General features: G+C 45.7%; 1 protein-coding gene across 2 annotated transcripts in view; it reads left to right on the top strand.

The window, feature by feature from the left end:
* The window catches only part of LOC134483643 (uncharacterized), a 30,099-nt gene extending 12,325 nt beyond the window's left edge, over window positions 1-17,774 (top strand). The window contains exons 2-5 of one of the 2 annotated variants that reach the window (XM_087596665.1): window positions 5,926-6,179; window positions 11,638-11,794; window positions 12,687-12,739; window positions 16,434-17,774. In XM_087596665.1, the coding sequence (XP_087452791.1) occupies window positions 6,075-6,179; window positions 11,638-11,794; window positions 12,687-12,739; window positions 16,434-16,553 (435 nt within the window). In that variant the 5' untranslated portion in view covers window positions 5,926-6,074 and the 3' untranslated portion in view covers window positions 16,554-17,774. Of the gene's footprint in view, window positions 1-5,020; window positions 6,180-11,637; window positions 11,795-12,686; window positions 12,740-13,682; window positions 14,552-16,433 lie in introns of those variants that run through there. The other variant, XM_087596666.1, reaches the window with a different exon arrangement.
* Window positions 17,775-18,079: the final 305 nt, after the last annotated feature.

The raw sequence follows: 18,079 nt of genomic DNA, 5'->3' as shown, positions 1-18,079 counted from the left end.
GGTGTTGGAGGACATGTTAGCCTATGTGTGAGTCTGTACTAGAGCAGGATACGGGGTCAGGGAACGAGAAGGGTCCTATGCTACAGAAGTCAGAGAGTCGTTATCTTTGAGGGAGCGTCTCTCTAGAAACAAGGGAACATGCCATTGAGAAGCCTGGAAACAGATGCCCAGACAAATGTTGGGGTCTGCAAAGACAAAGCCAGAAAGACTCAGTGAGGGTGACGATGTTCTCACGACGGTCAGACTTGAGACAGAAAGTACAGACATGGCTGGAGAGACAAGAAACCGAGAAGTCATGAACCCATGGAATGGTGACTCTGCTCTTGCCAGCTGGGTTTTCTCGTGTCTCCATATTCTTGTTCATAATCCCACGGTGAGTAGTATGACTGCATCAAGCTTCCCAGGAGTCACTGGGAAGATGGGTGGGCAAACGCAGAGGGCATCCTTAGTGAGCTTTGAGATATATATATATATATATATATGTATATATATGTATATATATGTATATATATATGTATATATATGTATATATATATATATATATATATGTTTTTGTCTTCAGACACACCAAAAGAGGGCCTCAGATCCCATTACAGATGGTTGTGAGCCACCATGTGGTTGTTGGGATTTGAACTCAGGACCTCTGAAAGACCAATCAGTGCTCTTAACCGCTGAGCTATCTCTCCAGCCCCAATGATGGACACTTTTAATGCTAGCACGTGGAAAGCTGAGGCAGGCAGATCTTTGAGCTCAAGGCCAGTCTGATCTACACAGAGAGTTCCAGACAGACAGGGCTACACAGAGAAATCCTATCTCAAAAACCCTGTGATATCAGTAGGTCAGGGAGACTATGGGGAGTGGGGGAGTGAAATTGGGATGGGTACACAGGGAGATCCATGAGGAATAAGGAGGTAGGGAATGGAGAATGGATATGATCAAAATACATTGTGTGTGTGTGTGTGTGCGTGCGTGCGTGCGTGCGTGCGTGCGTGTGTGTGTGTGTGTGTGTGTGTGTGTGTGTGTTTGGAATTCTCAAAGGATGCTTTTTCTCCATTTGAAGTACAGAACTGTGCCATGGGAAGTAAAGAGAAAGGAGTTTAAGAAAGGTGTGCAGGACACTGCCTGGGACCATCACTCACAGGTGGCTCTGTCCCTGACCTGAGGCTCGTGTCCATATTAATTCAGGCAGCAGTGACCCGAATAGGAAAAGTGGTGGAAGGTGAAACACAGCCATTCGGAGCATGGAGTAAAATGGACAGAAGCAGGTGGGTCAGGGAGACCAGCAGACATGTTGAAGACAAGGGACTCAGTCCTGGATGCCAGCAGATGCTCTGGGCACCACGGGACCTGGGCTCACCTCCTGGGCTTCATTCAGCTTCTTTGTCTCCTGTCAGCTCCCTTCACTCTTCAACCTTCAGAGTTTGACTTTTAAATGTGATTTTTGCATGCACTTAATTATCTCTGTGCGTGTGGATACAATGGCAGGTAGATAAGGGAGCGTGGGTGCACCCGTGCTACGGCACCTGGAGGTCAGAGGGCAACTTGTGGAAGTCAGTCGGTTCTCTCCTCCCATCAGGTGGACTCTAGGGTGTGAATGCAGATCACCAGGCTTGGCGGCAAGCACCCTTGCTCACTGAGTCCTTTTGCTGGCCCATCAGCAACTTTTCAGACATGTTTTTCCTAATGGTCAGCCCTCCTCCCCCATAAAATGCAAAGATCTCAGATTCATCTATCTACCATGTTCTGTGGCAGCCCCGTGGAGCACACAGGCTACTGTTATTTCTAAATTTCTGGTTCCCTTCCCAGACTCCATCTCCATCCCCATGGCTGTGACATTCCTCCACTAACAATGCATGCTTCCGCCACTACCCTTAATCCTTTCTCCATCCTTCCCAGCCCCTCTCTTTTTCCTTCATTTATCAGCTGCCATTGAATCCCCTGATCAACATGAATTAAATGGGATGAGATAAACCCAGAAATGAGAGCAATTTTAATCTGGAAAAAAACTATGAAAATGTTGATTATTAGTAATGGTTTAGAATGATGACAACCCCTGGCTTCCACCCATGCACATGCACACACATATATGTATACACATACAAGTACACACATGTACATGCATACAAATGACCACATATTTGCCAAGTACATGTGCGCACACACATGTACACACAAGTACACACATGTACGCATGTACATGCATGCATGTGACCACATACTTGCAAATACACACATACACACCAGTACACATACACACACATATGCACACATGGCCACATACTTGCCAAGTATGCACACACATATATGCATACAAGTACACACATGCACATATATATACTCATACATGCATGCGTACACACATGTACACACATATGCACATACATGTACACACACAAGCACACACAAGCGTGCATGTGGCCACATGCTTGCAAACACACACATGTACACATACACATGCAATAAATAAACAATGAATTCTAAGTGTGCCTTCCCTCTACCTAGACTTTACAGAGCTGAGTGGTAACCCTCTGGACTGATCATCCTGACCTTGCTGCCAGTTTCTAAGCGGCTTCTTACTAATCCTGAGAAAATAAGGAAACTGGGTTACTGTTTGTGTTTGAAGTTTATGGCAGGAAACAGTAACTGCCATGGGCTCTTGGAGCTACAATTCATAAAATTCAATGTCATCCCTGAGTTAGCCCTGCTCCACCCCAATCGATGACCGAGAAGGGTAACGTAACAGCAGGGAAGATAACTGTATGAACACAGTAGAGACGTCTGTTCTTTTACCTGGTTGCAGGGAGGGAACCAAACCATGAGAACTTTATGGATAAGATGGGGTGGGAGGGAGAAGGAACAAGAACATTCTGGAAACTATTAGCCTGAAATTTCAACTATGCTGAATGTATCCGGAGTCTCTCTGTGAGAATCTCGACTATGTCCTCGTGCAGGGAAAGAAAAGAACACACATGTGAAGGGCCATCCAAATTCATCGGACCGGGGAAGATTTCATTTTCTCAGAACATTGTGCCCAGCAGGAGAGTGTTTGGAGAAAGGCCAGTCTGGAAAGTGCTGAATATCTTCAGCCATGACAAGTCAGGATAGGATCACACCCTGCTTTCTCCCTGCCTGCTCCCATGCCCCAGCCAGCAAGTAACAACGAAGAAAAATCACAGAGCAGGACAACTGCCTTCGTGTGCAGTTTTAACACTCTGCTTCGGATCCCCTCCCCTGCTCTATGAAACCACCACACCCCTCCTCTGAAAAACCATGGGCTAATGAACTCCTCAAGTCACCCACACTAAGCTTCTGAGCATCCCCTTCCCCTTCCAAGGCCAGTCCCACCATTGGAGATGTCAATCCTAGCCTCTCCCACCTTCCAAAGAACTGTCTGTCTTTCAAGTCTACGCCCTCTCTTCCGAACCTCAAATTCTCTTTAACTAAATCCTCCTCTTTTGTTCAGTGTCCACAATGCTCTCCCTTCTTGGGGGGAAACAAAACAAACCTGCCCCTTGTTTCTGTGTCTAAAGACGAGCCGGGCTCCTCACTGGTCTGGCTACGCTGACCTGCGGTAGTAGCCATGTTCTGCTTGCTTCTTAGCCCGCTACAGAGATTCGCCACCTACACTTCCACTGATCCGGTTTTCACTGACCACAAAACATCAAATCCCGTACTGTTCGATCACCCCAGGAGATGCAGTCTGGTGCTTGGCCACTCTGCCTCCCTTTAAACGCCGGCTCTAGATGGCTCTCAGCCTCTCTGCTTCCTCTCAGCTTTCTGTGTAATGTTCTCATTTCCTAGCTGCTAAATATTGGAGTCCCTGGACCCACTCTCACCAGAGACTTGCAATCTACCTCATGTGTGGCAAAAAATTGTAGGTGACTTACACATAACCAGCCCTGACCCAGACACCCATAGCCTTAGATCTGTACAATCCAATAGCTGCTGTAGGGAAAAAGAAAATCAGATTGTCCAAATCGCACGGGGTAGTTAGAAAGCCTCACAAACTGATCCTTGGGGATGTCTCCCCTTACACATTCTCAGCGTTTACTCTTCACTCTTAAATCTATGTCTCATCCAGTGGGCCACGTAAGTATCTTCCTTCCGGTTTTGGACCAGGATATTTGTGCCACATAAAATATCATCTGATGGCTGTCATTTCACTTTCTTTCTCCCACCTGGAGTAAGCCACTGTTTTCTACCACCAGATTCTGTGGCTTTTAAGTTTGTTTTTGTTTTCTTCAGGTTCCGAGGGAAGCCCTCTGGAAGGTTTCGCCATCTTGGACCTCTTTATTAGTTACTGCCCTTGTTGATTCAGTGCGGAGACCCCACAGCCCACAGCATGGTGTTGCCCACAGTTAAAATGGCTCTTCCTACCCCAACTAGGCTAAAGTTAGCAAGTCTTTACAAGAGTATCTAGGGCGGAGCTAATACCTCACAACACACCCAGAAGCTTGTCTTCTAGGTGACTCTAGATCCTGTCAAATTGACGGTATTAACCACCACACCCCCACATCCTTGCTGTGCGTCAGTGCAGTGAGTGAACTTTCTGCTGTCACAGCGAGCTTCTCTGTGGTAAAACCATCCAGGTCAGGTGACCTTTGAATCCTTGGAGGAAAGGAATTGTCTTATCTACTGTGATATATCAGTACAGTGACTGATACATACCAAGCCCTCACAAGATATGTATTTAATACACTCAGGAAACAGAAACTAAGCAGGAGTATCTAAGGCTAGCTCAAGGCTAACTGCAGCTACGTATTAAGACCTTATCTCGAAGATTAAAACAAAACAGCCAAATAGAACCAGGAGGTAAGCCAGGGTCTCTAGAATGGCCACACTTCCGAATCTGACTTCTGTCGTATTATGCTCAAAAGGCTCGTTCTTCGTGGACCATTTAGGGAAGGGAAAGCACAGGTAAAGGATTATAGAAGCTTCCATCCTGAAAAATGTGGTGACGCATTTGAAGTCCAGAAAATAAAGAGCCAACACTTGACATGCTTCCTGTTTGATATTAATAGAGGCCGTTGGATCCGAAAGCTAAGGGCTTAGAAAGTCATGGGTCAAGTGGAATGGGGGTGGGTTCCTAACATAACAGATTCAAACTCTGGGTTGACCTCTATTTTTAATGGTGATAGGATTTCAGCCCCAAAGGCTGAGAATTCCCACATTTTCCGAAAATGTGAATTACTCAAGTGGTCCTCACATGCGTTCGATAAATCCTTGGAGACTGATTGCAATTTGGTTCTTGCCAAATCTAGCAGAAAATTTCCGGCCTGGTGGTTGTTTTGTTTTCTTGCTTCTCCATTGACATCAAGCTGAGCGCTACTCTAAGTTACTCAGTGTTGTGTAAGACAGTGGTTTCTCAGGTGTGCCTTGCCCAGAGAGACGCCATTTACAAGTGTCCTTTGATTCCATCCAAGTGCAATGATTCTAGAAGAGTCGAGCATGGTGGGCACTCCACTAACCCACAGTCGGGCAAGAGGGCCATGGGTTCAAGGCTAACCTCGACTACATATTAGACTGTCTCAAAAATTAAAATAAAATAAACAAGATAAAACAATGTGGGGGGAGGGATAAAGAATCTCTAGGATGTCCACACTTCTGAAACCCACTGTGAGGAACTTACCTGAATGAAACAAGTATTTAGCTAGTAATAATTATGACAAGTTCTCAAATGTTACATGGCTACCATAAAGTCTAAGGCCTCTGGATAATGTCCTAATACAACAATTAGAGAAATATTTGTTTGAGAAGAATTACTCAATCCTGTAAGAACAGGAAAAAAAAATCGGGCATTTGAACCATGTTCCCTCTCACCGACCCAGTTCAGTGAGAGGGAAATTTTAATCTAGGCAGGGTAACCAGGAAGATGGGGCTCCCTCTCCTGCCAGCTCCTAATCTAAAATTAAGGTTTTACTCTAGGAGGAGGCAAGTGGCAGGCATCTCCTGGGGCTATTCCCCACTCTTCCAGAGGCAAGAGATAGGACTGGAGCTCCCTTCCAAAGCACGGGTCTCACTTCTGGATTAGAAGCCCAGCTCACGCAGAGAAGGCCAAGAGTGTTGGGTTCCAAATGCTTCTACTGGACACGTTCCGAGGATCGACACCAGGAGAAGCACAGTGGAAAGACCAGAGGCTACTGTGTACATTTCAGCGTCCCACTTACGTGCCAAGGCAGGTACGTCACTTCAGATGAGCACCCTGTGGTGGCATAGCGGCAGATTCTGTTCAGTGAGAAGGGGAGGCCTTAAGAAGATGGGGTTCCAGAACTCTTCCTAAGATAACTTACTTAAAAGAAAAACACACGACGTTTGTGCCTCACTGTGTTGCCAGAAGTAGTAGCAGGGAGAGGGCTCAGCTGGTAAAGTACCAGCCCGAGACCTGTGCTGAGAGCCCCAGCATCTATGTAAAAGGCTCAGCGCAGCATATGCCTGTAACCCAAAGCTACCTCTGTGGAGACAGGAGGAGTCCGTGGGACCTGCTGGGCTGTTAGTCTTGCCAAACTGGGGAGCTCCAGGTTTAAACACGAGAGACTGTGTCTCAAACTTAAGACGGAGGGTTTGGAGAGACGGCTTCATGCCTAAGAGCTCTGGTGTTCTTCCAGAGGACTTCAGATCAGCTCTCAGTCCTCACCGGGCAGCTCACAACCACCTGTAAGTCAGGTTCCAGGGCTTCTGACGCCCCCTTGTGGCCTCATCAGACACCCACCCACGTACCTCACAGTGATCCACCTGCCTCTGCTTCTGGACTGCTGGGATTGAAGGCGTGAACCACCATGCCAAGCTTATATCTGGATAAATAAGCTGGAAAGCAACAGATGACACTGATATCAACCCCTGGCCTTCTCCTGCAGGTGCACTTCCATGCACACATATATGAACATACACACACACACACACACACACACACACACACACACACACACGCGCGCGCGAACATTTAAAGAGAAATAAATGGAGGTCTTGAAGGGAGGCACTTAGAAGGAGGGTCTTGGTGACATTAAATTAGCAGCAACAATGAAATTTTTCAAAACATTGTCACTTACGGCAGAAAAACAAGCCTTCCTTTTTAATGAGCTTTTCCCATTTCAAGAGTCCTCACCATTAGGTCAGATTGAGTCTGGAAGTACATCAATATAATAATGCAGAAAAGCTTGTCTGTAGTTGGCTTAGCTTAAAGGAACCAGGGGGAGAAAGAGCTAAGAGAATCCTTCCTGGGATCCCAGCCAGTATCTACAACTGCCTGTATCCGGCCATTATCAAAAACAATTAAGCAATCAGGCCTTGGCTACTAGAGCTAACACCTGAATATACTGCTGAATAACGTCAGGAGAGGTCAGGCCAGGAGCTCTGACAGGAGACATAGGAAGGGGAGGCAAAGAGAGTTCTATTACAGCAGCATTCTATTCATCTCAGATCTCCAGGGACAGTGGCTGACAGGGTTTCCCTCCCTGAGGACAACATCCACATCCGAAGTGTCAGCATCGGAGACTGCACTCACCACCAGGGAAATACGCTTCTGTGACCTAGTCCAGCCAAGTCACTGGAAAAAAACAAACAAATAACAACAGGCCCCAGAAAAGAGAGGAGTTAATACCCAGGATTTCCATAAAATCTTATCTGAAATGTATGATAATGTGGGGAGATCGGGGGTGAGGGAGGAGGACAGATTTGTGGGAAAAGATATGAAAGCTTTTCCAAAACAAGAAAGAAAAGAAATCAGTCAGAAGAGTCTAACTCTGAGGGCCCAGATGCTGAACTTAATGTAACAAAAAGAACAAAGTTCTTACGTTTGTTCTGAGACACAAAGGATTCCAAGCTTAAAAAATACAGGAAGGTATATGGAGACCCCTTGTCAGTATTAATAGAAACATTTAAGCAGAAATAGAGTACAGTCACAGCATGCCAAAACTTCCCAGGAGCTTAGAGGTAAGGTCTCAACTTTAAGTGATCAATATTTTAAAAAGAAAATCACGGTCTGGGGAGACAGTCCAGTGGTTAGAGCACTTGACACACGACTGTGAGAACCAGGATTCAGATCAGTCCTCATGCAGAGGCCAGGCAGGAATGGGCAGACTGTAATTCCAGCAACAGAGATGGGGAATGCCCAGAGCAAGCTGACCAGGGAGACGAGCCATGCAGACAAGTTCTGGCTTTGATGGAGAGACCAGTCCTGTGTGCTGGTTTGAATGAGAATAACCTCTAGAAGTTCATATATTTGAACACTCAGTCCCAAGTTGGTGGAACTGTTTTGGGAAGGATTAGGAGGCGTGGCCTTGTTGGGGGAGGTGTGTCACTGGGGGATGGGTCTTCAGGTTTCAAAAGCCCATGCCATTCCCAGTTAGTTCATGTTGATAAAATGAAGGGGAAAACCAACTGAGTGTTTCAGTAGACACAGACTAACACCTAGTCCGACAATCTTTTATAATTTAAAAAAAAATCAACAAATTAAACATAGAAGGGAACTTCCTCAAACTGACTCCATTGAAAACCCACAGCTAACATGATACTTACTGACGAAGGCACTAATCATTCTCCAACATCAGAAAAACCGCGAAGATGTCAACTCACACACATATGCAACACTAGCAGCTCCTCTCGGGGACAACCGGGCAAGGGGTAGAAAACATACTAATTGGGGGACAAGAAGTCAATGATCCCTTTTTTGCATGTGACTCAGTGGTGCCCATCAGAATTCCTGAGGAACCCATCTAAAAGACTTTTTGAAATAATTTAAAAGGTTGGCAAGGTTACAGAATAGCGGATCACTAAACAGAAACCAATTCCATTTTTAATTTTAAAAAAATTGGGTAAGATGCCTCCATAGAAGAAGGTGCCCTCTACCAACCTGAGAACCTGAGTTTGTTTCCTGGGACCCACATGGTGGAAGAAGAACTGTCTTCTGACCTCCACCATGACTTCTGTATACAAACAAATAAATGTATAAAAACACATAAAGGATTGCTCACAATAATCCAAAACACAATTACACAAGCAATGTTTTAGACCAGGAATGGTGGTGCACGTCTGTAATTCCAACACTTGGAAACCTGAGGCAGGAGGATAGCCTTAAGTTAGAGCTATCTGAGCTACATAGCAAGACCATGTCTCAAATAAATGTAGAGTTGCAAAAAATTAAGGGGCATGGGAATAATTGTTTGTTTGTTTGTTTATGTGTAGCCCTGGCTAATCTGAAACTTGCTCTGTAAGCTGTCCTCAAACTGAGGAATATTTTGTAAGCTCGTTTCTCTTACTTGTTATTTTGTGTGTATGGGTGTTTTGCCTGCATGTCTTTGTCTGTGCACCGCCTGCACATAGTGCCTGAGGGGGGCAGAAGAAAGTGTGAGATCTTGGGACTGAAGTTACGGACTGCTGTGTCCCACCATGTGGGTGCTGAGAACCCAGCCTGGGTGCTTGTAACACCTGAGCCATCACACCAGGTCCCGGAACACAGTTTTAAAGAGCAGTACAGACTTCTACGCTGACATGCATAGAAAACTGAAGAAGTAAAGCATCAAAACAAACGAAAAGATGAGCTCAGGTTCCGAGTCCAGAAGGCCTTTGCTGTCAGGATGACAACACACCATGCTGATCCGTAGAATGTGTGCAATCCATCCCCACCTGGCTTCTTCGCAAAAACTGAACAGTGGATCCAAAAGTTCGTGCAAGGGACTAGAATAGCCAAAAAGTGTTATGAAAAATAATAATGGCTTGATTTTTTGTTGCTGTTGTTGCTGTGGTTGTTGTTGCTGCTGCTGCTGCTGCTGTTGCTGTCAATGTTGCTGTGGTTACTGCTGTTGTTGTTTTGATGTTGTTGCTGCTGTTATTGCTGTTCTTGCTATTGTTTCTGTTATGTTGTTAGTGCTGTTGCTGTTGCTCTTGTTGTTTCTGTTATTGTTGTTGCTGTTGTTGTTACTGCTGCTGTTACTGTGCTGTTGTTGTTACTGCTACTGCTGTTGCTGTTGTTTCTGTTGCTGCTGTTGTTGTTGTTACTGCTGTTGTTGTTTGGATGCTGTTTTGATGTTGTTGTTGCTACTGTTTCTGTTATTGTTGTTGTTGCTATTGTTTCTGTTATTGTTGTTGTTGTTGCTGCTGCTGCTGCTGCTGCTGCTGGCGATGGTGGTGGTGGTGGTGTTTTAAACAGCGTCTCATTATGTAGATCAGGCTGGTCTCAAACTCACAAAAGTCCATCTGCCTCCTGAATGCACCACCACACCGTGTAAATCCCTTGATTTTAAACTTGCTACCAAGCTGTGGTAATTAAGAGCCATTATTCTCAATTCTCAGGTCAACTTCCTTCTAAAGCAACGTGACCCTTAAGTGATCATCCCAGATGCTTATTAAAATGACAAATCACTGGACTACTCTTCTGCAGGCTTAGACTCACACTTCTAATCACATGTCTCTCTGCCTAGAGAATCAAATAGCAGGGAGATGGGGTACCACCAAAGCTGGGGTACCATTCCCAGGGTCCCATTTCCATTGTGCTGACTTAGATGCCAAGATTGTTATTATACAGGAAAAAACAGAAATTAGAACCAACATCACATTTTGGAGGATGATTTCCAGCTTAGTTTGAATTTAAGCCTCCTTGAATATGCCACAGCGACTAGCTCTCGGCTCCAGTGTGACCCCATGAACTTGGGCCTGCTTGCTTTACCCACCAATTAGAACTCTCACAGGAAAGCTGCTTTGGTGATGAAGACAAATTCCCTGATAAAAAGGTTTGGCTCATCAGCCCCTTCCTGTGTATTTGTTGCTGTCCTTGTTCCTGATATCGGCAGTGTGAATTAGTTAACCCACTCTGTGCTCCCAAGAGTGTGCTAGATTCATGAATGAAAAACAGACAGACAGATAGACAGGTAGGCAGGCAGGCACGCACGCACGCACACACAAAGATAGGTGGAAGGCAGTGACCCTCTTTGTGGGAATAATCTGAAATCAAGTCATATAAGAACCACCAAAACCAGTATAAGTAAGTTTTCCATAGACCTGGCAATAGGTCAGAGACTTAGGAACAGGCTGTAGGTCACGATAAAGGAGCATCCAATAGTAGGAAAGGAAGGTACCAAAACACATCCAAGACCAAACTTCCAAAGACTTGTGTACAAAGGCTGGAGCTTGGTCTTCAGAGACCCCCCAAGACAAACTCAGAGGAAAATCACAACACACTTGATTGGAAATGGAAGATTTCAGACCTCACTCAAAACCTAGATTCAAATTCACAACCTCACATAATCCTTGGGTTACTGACTTACGTACCTGTTTGAGAAGCACTGTGGACATTTCAGAGTCACGGGGCTGGTGCCTACTCTCACCAGCAGCATGGTTCCACCAGACTGAACCAAGGGAACAAGCGGAAAACATGCAGGAAATGTCTTCTCAAGTGGCCTGAGGGACTCACACATAGGGAAAAAAAAAGACATTGGAAATATTGGGTTCAAAAGTTATGGACAAGATTTTGATATGATAATCTGATGGGATTAAGATGTTTTTATCGGGTGTTTAAATTTCATTAGGGTTGTGTCATAAAAAGAATTTTAAAATCTTTGGTGTGTCACTTACTGTGACTCCTTGCTTGTTGGGGACAGTGACCAGGGCCTGATGTCTGCTCCTGTTGTCTTTGCTTCTAACCAGCTACCACCATCCATGGCGTCTTTGTCTACACTGGCCAGACTGGCGTCAAGATTTCAATGCCTGTTAGAAGCTACAGACTTGGAATATGATGCTCAAGCCCATGTCCACGTGCAAATGATGAGACTTGGAGGGATAACGCCTTCAGGGTCTTCTTCAGGTAACTGTGGAGGTGACCAATCCTCTCCTGGGAAAAGTACATGAGCATAATGCAGACAGCTTTCCTTATGGCCAGGCCTGAGCAGTTAGGTCCCCACGTGGCAAGGGCCTGTGGGGATATTCATGCAGAATCCCCTATCATTTCCTGAAGGAACGCTGTTGTACCAAGAAGCATCTGAACCCCAAAAGACCGCCAAGGAAGGAGCCATTTTCAATGTAATCCCATTAGCGTCTCTTTATTATAAACCCACTGCCGACCCACAGGGCGGTTTGGTGAAGCAGCCTGAACTCTCATCAGGACAAAGTTTTACAGAAAACAGGAGTGACTGGGGGGTTGAGGGAGGGGGTGTCCTCTCAACACTTCTTCCGCCTTTCCCTTGCGTTTGCACTCTTGGCTTTGCTAGTGGAAGTCTTTACTTTCACCTTATCAGTGACAGATGTTTCCCCAGAACCAGAAATAATAAAAAGGCTTGGACTATGATTTATTATTGTTTGTCTCTGAGGATTATGGGAGTGGAATAGATCCCTGCTCCTCTGTTTGTTAATGATGGTGATGTGGTTGAGTCAACACAAGGTCTGGGTACATCAGCTGACATCCAGATGTTCTCTCGATGGGAACTTAGTTCTGACATTCAGAGGTGAGCTAAGCAAGGCAAGGAGCTGCCTTGGGTTACTAATCTGCTGAAAGCACTTGGGCACTAGAAGAATTAGATCTCCTGGTAGGATATGGAGAGGTGCCTGGAGCCAATAATTAATCAGAATTTCCTGGGAATATAATTTATTATCTCTCTATACTGTAACCGCGATTGCTACCAACCATGGTCACTTGGCTATTGTCAATGTGCTGGGTTAGATATTAACTGCTGAAGCATGTTTCTTCTTTCTTGGTACAGTTCATGGATTAGCAGAAAACCCTGGAGACCGAGGAGGAGAAGGAAGGGGCAAGGTACAGTGTGCACATTATTGTTACACATAGGAAGTTCTTCAAAGAGATGGTATGTGAGAAAATGGATGTAAAACCTGAGATGGCTCAGTGGTTAAGAACACTGACTGTTCTTCCAGAGGTCCTGAGTTCAATTCCCAGCAATCACATGGTGGCTCACAACCATAAGATCTGATGCCCTCTTCTGGTGTGTCTGAAGACAGCAACAGTGTACTTATATATAATAAATAAACAAAATCTAAAACAAAAAACAAAAACCTTTCAGCTGTTAAAAAAATAGATATCTAAATCAAGGTGGCCTGAGGTGTCTCAATGCCAGGGTGTGTGAACTGTGTCTCTCGGTCAAAGTCTTCTCTGGCCTATTCTGCGCATCCTCCATCGGGTTTTGAACAGCCCTGGCATAGACGGATGCTGGCAAGCATGTGACCACAGTAGCATCTGTAGACCTGAAACCCATCACCATTAACGAAGTTCCTACTGACACCTACTGCCAGCTCTTCTCTGTAGACTGTCTCACAGGCAGTGGGATGCTGCTGACACACACATGGGCACTCTACCACGGGCAGGAAGACCACAGTCTTCATGTCAGAGCCCCGTGCAGGCCTTCAGGGCATCTTCACTTTCTGCAGCTTTGGTGAGGGAAGAGCTTTGGTGAGGGAGGTTTTACCACCTGGGTGACAGAATGTCTGTTGATCACAGTAGGTCCAAGATGGAGTTCTCCACTTAGCCTGCCCCCCATGCTTTCACAGTTCTGGATGATCCTTAAAACTCCATCCTCACCACCCACACCTCCCTAGAGCACTCTGGTTGTCCCTCCGTGGTAGATGGTAGGCCACCTACGACGTCTCTCATAGAAGTCACAATACTAAGAAATCAGTCTACACTGACTCTCGTTACCCCCTTTTCTGGATCGTAGCTTCTATAGACGCTTCTCTTGGTTTGACAGAACCTGACAGAATTCCAGAGCAACCTGGTGCCCTCCTTTTCACCGTCTTCCCTCTGGCCATGCCTCTGTCATCTCTGCTGAGAACATGAACACGTTCATGTAGCAGAGATCACTAATCCTTGCCTTGAGACAGCCAACCGGATGGTGAAATGCGACCTTTACTGTGACAAACACCTGGCCTACTGCCTGTTGTGTCCTGGTGACACGGCTCTCAAAGATGCCAAAGCTGCCATCGTCATCGGCTCCAAACAAAACATCCAGTGTGAACTGGTATCCCCCTGGCTTCCGGCTTGCTTTATTCTTTTAAAGAATCATTTATTTATTTCACATATATGTATACACTGCAGCTGTCTTCAGACACACCAGAAGAGGGCATCGGATCCCATTACGGATGGCTGTGAGACACCATGTGGTTGCTGGGAACTCAGGACCTCTGCAAGAGCTGTCAGTGCCCTTAACCTCTGAGCCATCTCTCCAGCCCACCTCCCAGGTTGTTATTAATTATAGCTTCTCACTGTGGTCGCATGGGAGGCCTGGATAAGGGGCAGCAACTGGTGAGCAGCCCCAACACCACAACACTGTTGAGAGCTGGGCTCATCTGAAGCACAGCTGGACTCCGTGTGTTCCAAATATGCCTGTGTTCCATGACATGTGTGTGAGGGCGTGGCAGGAGGAGAGGTCTTGAGATACCTTATTTTTTGGATATTTTATGTATTTACATTTTAAATGTTATCCCCTCTCCTGGTTGTGGGTGGACATTCTTGATGGAGAGACTAGAGATGGAATAATGGAGATTTTATACATCGGTATATATTGAATATATACATTATATATAAGGAAATATATAATAACATATGTATTGGAGATGGAGAAAAATCGATTTTATTTATATATACATATATAATACATATATTTTATATATAAGGAATATAATACATTATAATGTATTATAGCATGCCATGCTCCCAGATTCTGGGTTTCAATGTAATTGACAGGCCCCAACTCTTACAGATAGTCAATTGCGATCCACTCTGTCTCTTCTATGTACAGAATTTTCCCAAGAGTATATCAAAGGATGATATTTAAGGGGGAAAACGGTTTTGCGTATAAAAACATGCATGCATTAAATTATGTGAGATCTGAGATCTGCTTTAAAAACGCCCAGGGAAAATAGAAAGCTCCCGGTAACACACTGACTATTGCACATGGATGGCGGACAAGTATACTGAGACTCGCTCATGATGCTACTGTCTCTGGTTTTGTATGTCTTAAAGTCCCCACTCACAGTTTTAAAAGGTAAATGGCAAAGTCAAAAATGCTGTCGGGGCTGATCGATAGCTCTGTGTTAGGACAGCTGCCTGGTGTGGAGGACTGATCTAGAGCTCTGTGGTAGGACAGTTGCCTAGGAGGCATAGGGCACTAGCCAGGTCAGGAAGATGGAGGACTTGTGTGTCTGCCCGGAGACAACGATGAAGGGGAATGGACAAGTACAGTTATGAACCCAGCCCTTTAGGTACTCGACGTCGTTGAATTCTCCCCCTCACAGTTCTACTCAATGACTGCATCTTAACCAAGTGATTGAATTTTGCGACATCAATGTGGGACTGCGGAACATGTTCGCCCCCTGGTGGATACATTAGGAAGTACATGTTGTCACCATTGGCTTCTTGTCTTAAAAAAAAAAACGTTCCAACAGGGACAGCAATCAACTGTGGGACCTGGGACAGGAGAATAGTCTGGACTTTTCAAAATTGTCAACACCATGAGAGACAAAATGGGAGCCGGAATTGCTGGAGCAGGCCTACTGCCTACCTACTTGGGAAACTGGGACTTAAGTACAAAACCTGTTTAGGGTTTAGGCTATGAAGTGAGTTCAAGTTCGGCCAAGGCAGCCAGTGACACCCTGTCTCAATCGCAAGTGAAAAAGAGGACTGGAGAAGTCACTCAGTGGTAGAGCCCCTGCCTAGAGCGACAAGCTGTAAGTTCGATCCCCAGCACAAAGTAAGGTGTGGTTTCAAAAGTCAGGTGAATTTTTAACTTAAACTGGGGATATATGATCTCTATTACAAAGCGTAATATCTGGATCCCAGGTTTAAAAAGAAAGGCTAAAACGGTTGTCATGGAGCTGCGGAGGGCTCAGTGGGTGATGTACTTGCTGCACGGGACCGGAGTGTGACCCCAGCACTGGTGAAATGACGCTATGTTTGGTCGTACACATTTGTAAGCCCAGCACTGGCAGGCAAGGTGGACCCCGGCTAGTCCTTCCTGATCAGCAAACTCTAGCCTGTGAGGGATCCTGTGAGAACCAAACTAGGTGGTCCCTGGGGAGCCCAAAACCGACCTCCAAATTCCACATACAGGCACACACGTGCACCCCACACACACGCACATGTTCTCACTCACAAACACGTGTATACACATGTACCCACCTACACGTGTACATCCACATACACATGTGCGCCCCCTCACACAGATGCCCCAACCCACATCTTCCACATGTATGCACACGCCCATGCACCCACCCACACAGTACATCTCATACACATGGACACACACGGAGAAGTATTGTGGAGATAATCCGAAATTTTGACAAATTATATATTTAATGATGTTCACAAGTAATGTTTTAAAAAACATTTAACTACGACAAAAAAACCTCTGAGACTTTTTTAAGTCATGTGTCAGTGTGTGGTTACATGCACGTGTGTGCAGGTGACCACAGAGGTCAAAGGTATCATATCTTTCCTTCAGGATTTTCCTGGTACTGGCATTCATTCATTTATTCAACACAAAATGCCAGGAGACAGTGCTAAACAGAATGGCCACAGCCCTAGAATCCACCCTCTGATGGAGAAGATAGATGCTCGTTAACTCCTGGAGTCAGTCCAATCTTCGTTATTACCAAACCAGATTAAAAAGCAATGAGGGAAAGGAAACCGACCGAAGCCGAAAGGTAACAGCGAGTTTCCCCGAGCTGCAGTTCAAAGAGTAAATAAGAGATAATAGCACACAGAGGCGAGAGTCTGCGCAGCAGACCTGCATGGGAAGCGTGGCATTACCCATAGGTACGGGACAGGAGGAGCAAGGCCCAAGCCAGGACCCCAGCATCCGTGTCAAACACCAGGCCCAGTGCCGTGACTCTGTGATCCCAGTGCTGGCGAGGAAGGATGCTTGGGGCTCGCTGGCTAGACCTTCCTGCTGAATCCCTGAGCTCCAGGTTCAGTGAGAGACTCAGTGTCCTGGTTTGCTATCTGTTGTGATAAGAACCATAACCAAAAACAACCTGGGAAGAAACGGGTCCATTGGCTTATGTGTTCTGATCTCAATCCGTCGCTGAGTAAAATCTGGGCAGAACTCAAGCAGGAGCAGAGGCAGGCAGTGTGGAGGACTTCTGCTTACTCGATTGCTCTCCACCGTTTGCTCAGTCTGCTTTCTTATACCGCCCAAGACCACCAGCCCAGAGTGACACCACCACAGTGGGCTGGCTTTTCCCACATCAGCCTTAAGTGGTGACTCAGCAATCAAGAGCACTTTGTTCCTGATCGTGGCGGCGCACACCTTTGATGCAGCACTTGTGAGGCAGAGACAGGCGGACCTCTGTGAGTTCAAGGCCAGCCTGGACTCCGTAGAGAGTTCTAGAACCGCCTGGACTATATAGTGGGTTCTAGGACAGCCAGGGCTACACAGAGAGAAACCCTGTATTTAAAAAGGAAAGAAAAAAAGCACATGTTGCTTTTTTCGAGGACCCTGGTACACTTCTCCCACACGGTGGCTCACAGCTATCTGTAAGTCTAGTTCCAGGGGATCCAACACTCTCTTCTGACTTCTGAGGGCACAGCCATTCAAACAGTACACTTGCAGACATGCAGGCAAGCCATCGTATACATAAAATAAAATAAATCAATCTTTAAAAAATAATAAAGAAAGAAAACGCCCACAAACGTGTCCCACAGGACAGCCTTGCCTGAGACCCTCCCTCCCCAGATGAGTCTGGGTTTACGTCAAATGAGTTTTGTGTTTGTTTCACTAAAACTAACCACTACGCCCTGTCTTGAAAAAATAAATAAATAAAGTGAAGTGGACCTGTGAGGCAACCATGTTCGCTGTCATACTTGATGGATGACTTGAGTTTGTGCCCTGGAACCTGCATGGTAGAAAGGAGAGAGCTGGTTCCTCTGAGTAGTCCTCAACACCAACGGGGGATTAGAAACGTAACACAATTGGGTTTGGGGGTTTTTAAACACTGGTGATTGTTCAGATAGTTCTGAGGTTAAAGGTAGATGAAGCCAGTTAAGAGGTTGTGGAGAAGTTAGACATTGGTGAGCAGGGAAGGAGGGGCCGGATCTAAGGGATGTGTGGAAGGCTGGACCTAGAAACAGGTAGGAATCGGAGGATCT

The sequence above is a fragment of the Rattus norvegicus genome, chromosome 19 (genome assembly GCF_021556685.1).
Source record: "Rattus norvegicus strain SHRSP/BbbUtx chromosome 19, alternate assembly SHRSP_T2T, whole genome shotgun sequence".
In the NCBI taxonomy this organism is placed as follows: domain Eukaryota; kingdom Metazoa; phylum Chordata; class Mammalia; order Rodentia; family Muridae; genus Rattus; species Rattus norvegicus.
The sequence above is the reverse complement of the archived record's forward strand: the minus strand, read 5'-3'. Positions and strand labels throughout refer to the sequence as shown.